General features: G+C 45.2%; 1 protein-coding gene across 1 annotated transcript; it reads right to left on the bottom strand.

Moving 5' to 3' along the window:
• On the bottom strand, positions 1–5,782 carry nipal4 (NIPA like domain containing 4). The gene is made up of 10 exons (XM_063895670.1): positions 5,573–5,782; positions 4,458–4,562; positions 4,043–4,183; positions 3,840–3,896; positions 3,388–3,478; positions 3,057–3,217; positions 1,479–1,646; positions 1,312–1,391; positions 983–1,195; positions 1–878 (listed from the first exon to the last, which is right to left on the bottom strand). Exons 1-10 carry the CDS (start codon positions 5,610–5,612, stop codon positions 681–683), a joined length of 1,254 nt encoding a protein of 417 aa, XP_063751740.1. The 5' UTR covers positions 5,613–5,782; the 3' UTR covers positions 1–680.
• Positions 5,783–6,000: the final 218 nt, after the last annotated feature.

Below are 6,000 nucleotides of genomic sequence, written 5' to 3'. Positions count from 1 at the left end.
TTTATAAATGTCTTGGTTTTATTAAGCTCACAACAATGTTTGATGAAACGATATTCATTTCATTTGTCAATATTTCTGCACTTAAAACTATTAAAGTATTATTACAATAATTGCCAACATCTTCATCTATCTGATTACTAACAGAGAGATTTAAGACAATAAAATAAAAGGGTTTAATGTTTAGAAATAAAACAGTTCTAAGGCGTAGTGTCTGCAGCATTCACTGTGAGTCTGTGTTCTCAGGTTACACTGAAGCAGGGGTGTGTGTGTGTGTGTGTGTGTGGGACTTTAAACACCTACAGGTTATTATTTTACATGAGTCCTCGCTCAAACAGGTGTCAGGTGACATCTTTACAAAGCAGCTGCTGTTAAAACAAATAAAGAGTTCCATATCACTCGGACCTTTGAGTCGTAGATTCACAGCAGAGCGTTTCCTAAACATCCTCCAAGGTCACATTTCAATCAAACTTCAGTATCATTTGAATGTGTTTACATTATATTTGTTTAAACATCCCATAATTAGACGCATGAAGTGACTCCTTGGGAAGAGTTTCCGTTCAGGTGAGATTTGTTCTGTGATGGACGGTGAGCTGAGAGTAAAAACACTTCAAATAAAAAGCGCTCAGAGATTTAAATCAGTCAGTAGAAAACTACAAAGTCCAGAAGTCTCTTCTTCAGTTTCAGCTGATGATGAAGACCCTCGGTCCTTCCTCTCTCATGGGAGGAAGACTCTCGATCACCATGTTGTCCATAAGTCCGTATTTATCCACCTTCTTACTCCTGCTTCCTGCTGCTCCTCCATTGGCTGGAACCTCCTCTGCTAGCCCCGCCCTCTCCACCGGAGCCGACAGCTGATTGGTCAGCTGCTTCATGGTCATCTGGAAGGCGGTTAAAAGGAAATAAAGCAACAAAACAAAGAGTTGTGTTCACTGCAAGATAAACACTTGTTTAAATGTGTGTGTGGGGGGGGGGCACCACACACCTGCAGCTCCTTGAAGAGGTGGAGCATGGCGACGCCCACCACGATGACCAGGAAAGATCCCAGCGTGGTGACCACGTCCACGGGCTCCATGCTCCTCCACTCCTGGAAGAGGATGATGGAGGTGGACAGCACCACGGAGGTGAAGAGGACGTAGTACATGGGGTACACCAGCAGCGTGTTGAAGGTGTCCAGAGACTTGTTCAGGTAGTTTACCTGCGGGAACAAACATCCGGAGCATCAGATCCACACAGGTAGAAGTATTAGATCCTTTAGTGAAGTCAAAGTCCTGAATTATAATGGGGCCTCAGTATTGTGCATTTGGAGCTCACCTGTGTTACTATGGAGACGATGAGCGTTAACAGCAGGATCCAGGTGAGGGGGTTCGCCAGCACTGAAATATCATCAACCACTGGAGAGAGGAAGAGAGAGAGGATGGAGCGAGTTTACAGTCAGCAGCAGATCCGGAGAGATGGCGTTTCATATCGTTTTATTTCACCGGTGTTGATGGCGATGGCGAGGCCCTTCACGGAGGCGACGGTGAACGCCCCGAGCAGCGAGCAGATGCTGATGTAGACGAGGATGTTGGAGCGACCGACCCGGGGAGAGAAATACACAACGAGCACCGAGCACAGCAGCAGCACGGCCGACACGTACACCAGGAACCCTGCGGAGACGTGATGAAGACGAGTTATCAAACAACAAACAGGTGAGGCTTTAATTGATAAAACTGATTTTCAACATCGAAACTTTGGTGTTGATAGAGCCAGTATCTTGTTTTATAAAAAGGGGCCGCCTTATTAACATCTGTAGTCCAGACCGTATAAAGGACTACAAATCCCACGGCACCAGCCTCCAAAGACACAGAGATGGGCAACCTGTCCGAACGATTTCTTTGACAGTTTTTTACTGTTAAAGTTATACAAGCCTATAGAACGACAGAAACACGACCTGTTTGTGATTTAATAATACATTTTATTTATAGAACGCTTTTCTAAAAACTCAAAGACACTTGACAGAAATACATAATTAGAACCACACACTTAATACATGTAAAACACAACGTTCATTTACAGATTAAAAGCAGCTTTGAAAAGGTGAGTTTTGATCTGGGATTTAAACAGGGTGAGGTCGGGGCGGTCACGGATGTTTTTGGGGAGTGAGTTCCAGAGGGAGGGGGCAGCGACAGAGAAGGCTCTGTCCCCCCAGGTCCGGAGTTTGGTCCTGGGAGGAAGTGAGAGGAGGTTTGAGTCTGACGAGCGGAGGCTGCGGGAAGGAGTGTGGTGCTGGAGCAGGTCTGTGAGGTAGGAGGGGGCCTGGTGATGGAGGGCTTTGTGGGTGAGGAGAAGGATCCTGAGGGACGGGGAGCCAGGGGAGGTTCTGCAGGACAGGGGGGATGTGGTCAAGGGAGTGGGTGTGGGTGAGGAGACGGGCGGCTGAGTTCTGGATGTACTGGAGTTTATTGAGGAGTCTGGATGAGGTACCACAGAGGATGCTGCTGCAGTACTCTAGTCTGGATGGTGTACCACAGAGGATGCTGCTGCAGTACTCTAGTCTGGAGGGGTACCACAGAGGATGCAGTACTCTAGTCTGGATGGAGTATCACAGAGGATGCTGCTGCAGTACTCTAGTCTGGATGGAGTACCACAGAGGATGCTGTACTGTAGTCTGGATGGTGTACCACAGAGGATGCTGCTGCAGTACTCTAGTCTGGATGGTGTACCACAGAGGATGCTGCTGCAGTACTCTAGTCTGGATGGTGTACCACAGAGGATGCTGTACTCTAGTCTGGATGTCGGCAGCAGGGACGGAGAGGGGCGGAGACGGGATATATGTATATATATATTAATTTGAGTTTTGCCTCTGTTGTCTGATTTGTGTTGATAATTGTTTTCTTGTTTGTTTTGGAGTAAACGCACAATATGAACACACCATCGGAGTCCAAGCAAGTCGTCCCAATGTGAGTAAAACGAATCTTAAGGGAAATGTGTTAGAGGGTTGATAGAAAAGCAAAGGAAGGATGCCGCTCAGCTCTGGATCCTCTGAACTTTAGTTAATGGACTCATCTGAAACTCACCGGGCTCCAGCAGCTTGTTGGTCATGTCCTGTAGTGATGTCACTTCCTGTTCCTGTGGGGCATGGATCACCAGCAGGATGCTTCCCAACAAACACAGTAAACAGCCCAGTTTCCCCACCACGTTCAGCTGCTCTCCCAACAGGTAGGGGGACAGAACTGCACTGAGACGCAGCAGATAAATTCCTTAATTAATCACAGAAACACGGGGACAGAAATCTGTCGTACAACATGTTTACTTCTTATCTTTGTAACTGATTGCTACTCTGATTCCTAAAAGCTGAAATCCTTCTGTGCAGCTAAACTGAGATGTATATTGTATTTTGAGAACTACCTGATGAGGACACTCAGGGCGCCGAGCGGCGTCACCAGCGTGGCCGGAGCAAACATGTAGGCGGCGAAGTTACAGACCTCTCCCACTCCCACTGCAGAAACACAGAGGCAATCAGACAATGATATACCTTTAACTCACTTAGTTAGGTTGCATTTAAATCTCTTTTTTTGGGCAAAAACAAATGTAATTTACAGCCGAGGATGAGCTGGAAGAAGCAACTAAAAGATGTAATAGTTTCAGGGCATTTTCTATGAAGATAAAGAATGAGGTGACACTGAGGCGCTGATCGTGTTTAGAAATCATAGCAATCATCAGTCATTTGCTTCAGGGTTCTCACTTCATAAATGAAATGCATCTTATTATAAGACTCTTAGTAACATAGAAAAGAAAACAATATCCTATAACTTCACACGATAAATAGCATGAATAAATAATACAAATAAACCTCTTACTGGTCAGCAGGCCTCCCCACCACAGCCAGTCCTTCAGGTAGCCGTGTCCTCCGTCACCTGAGGAGTATAATTCATCTTCAGGTCAAAGATTACCTTTACTTAATCCTCTAAATTTGACTTAAACTCAGTTCATGTTTCAATGTGAAAGTAATTTATTAATAAAGTTTAAAATTCAGGCAGCAGTGAGACCTCCCTCTGCTCACCTGCTCTGGTGTTTCCACTGTCGGCCAATCGGAGCAGAGCTTTCTTCTTCAGGATCACGCTTCCACCAATCAGGACGGCCGACAGCAGCGCCAGAGAGAGGCCGACCCACGGGCGGTAAGAGCTGCTGTCTGGATAAACATCTGCAGACAGAAAACAGTAACTTTATCACAGCTGGGGACATCATCGTCATCATCATCTGACGATGACGATGATAAGTATCCTATTTTTTAAACACCGCCTCTTTAATAAACAGATTTCAAATGAGATCCTGGAACAACACGGATGTTTAAACACAAGCAGTGAGAAGAGTTTGAACCCTAAACAAAGACCCCTCCCACAGGCATGCAGGAGGTGTGTGTGTGTGTGTGTGTGTGTGTGTGTGTGTGTGTGTGTGTGTGTGTGTGTGTGTGTTACCTGTAGTAAGCGTGCTGTTCTCCAGGTGTGTGTGTAGCGTTGTTTGATCTCCAGAGACTGAACACACCACAGACTGAGAGCCGCACCACAGTTGCACCCCCGACCCTGCAGAGCAGAAGCTATTATTGTTTAGACTCTCAATACAGTTCCACAAACAAGTTAAAGGGCTGTGTGGTGTTTAAGGACTCGTTACTGAAACAAAGCAGAGAGTTTAGATTCTGGTTTCAGACAGACGGTCAAAAGAGGCAGGCCGTATGAGAAGAACAAAAGGCTGAACATTAAAGCATGGAGACATGTCCCAGTGAGTATTTACAGAGTGTGTTTCTGCTCCCTGTGAACCCGATAGTGTGTGTGTGTGTGTGTGTGTGTGTGTGTGTGTGTGTGTGTGTGTGTGTGTGTGTGTGTGTGTGTGTGTGTGTGTGTGGAGTAATACTGGTTTGACCACTGATTCAGAGTAACCTGATGAGGAGAGCTGGCATAACAAAGAGGAGACACTCAATATTTACTCTGCAAACACGAGGCCTCGCTGCTCACTGACGGAGGAACATGCCTAAAAGTGTGTGTATACACACACACTTTTATGTGTGTATATGGTTTAATTACATAGCCATGCAAAAGGTCAGAAATTGTTGGTAAAATTTGTTTTTTAAAAATGAAGAGCACCAAAGCTGAATTGAAAATACATTCCATTATAATTAGATATAAACCAATGCATGTTCAGCCTCTGATCTGGAGATTTGCTGCTTTTCTCTTGTTCTCTTATGTCATACAGTATATATGTGTGTGCACGTTGGTTTTATTTGAGTAAAAGTAGAAACACTACGTTAAAAAGTAAAAGTCCTGCGTTCAAAATCTTACTCAAGTAAAAGTACAGAATATTGGCATCAAAGAGAAAAGTATAGGAGTAGAAGAACAAAGTATAACAAGACCTCTAAATGGTACTTAAGGTGCAGTATACTTTATGACACGACGCCACTGCATTAATAAACCTTAATGAGGTAAACTAAAACTAGGGCAGCTTCTAACACGGTCTCCCACTGTTCCTTCATGAGATACAGACGCAGAAAGACGATATTTACGGATAGAGAAAAGCGTTTTTATGGAAGTGTTTTTACCGTTCCTGCAGGTCTCGTTGTCCAGGTGAACATCCCGCATCGCGTTGCTCGTTTCCGGGCAGACTCTCCGCAGAAACTCCGGGGGACAGAACCGTGAGAAGCACCGAGCAGCTCTGGAGCATAAGGCCGGCTGAAGCTGCTCTCCGCCGGTCTCTCAGGCTCTCTGGTCCCGGGGTGTTTTCTACTCCACGGAGGAAAAAAAAACCAGAGTGATTCTGCAGAGTGCAGGATGAGTTAAAAAAAAAAGCGACACCTGACCCCGCCCTGCACAGCCCCGCCGGGAGCAGCAGGTGAAAACAATCAAAACGCCCCCTACAGGTGGAGAACTGTCATATACAAATAATTGAACTGGACTTTTTCAAAGAGTTAAATATTGTATATTTACTATTTATTAAACCCTTTTGTAAATGTAACGTGTCTGCTTAATA

This window comes from Eleginops maclovinus, chromosome 11 (genome assembly GCF_036324505.1).
Source record: "Eleginops maclovinus isolate JMC-PN-2008 ecotype Puerto Natales chromosome 11, JC_Emac_rtc_rv5, whole genome shotgun sequence".
Classification (NCBI taxonomy): Eukaryota; Metazoa; Chordata; class Actinopteri; order Perciformes; family Eleginopidae; genus Eleginops; species Eleginops maclovinus.
Note: the sequence above shows the minus strand (reverse complement) of the source record. Positions and strands in the feature narration are given on the sequence as shown.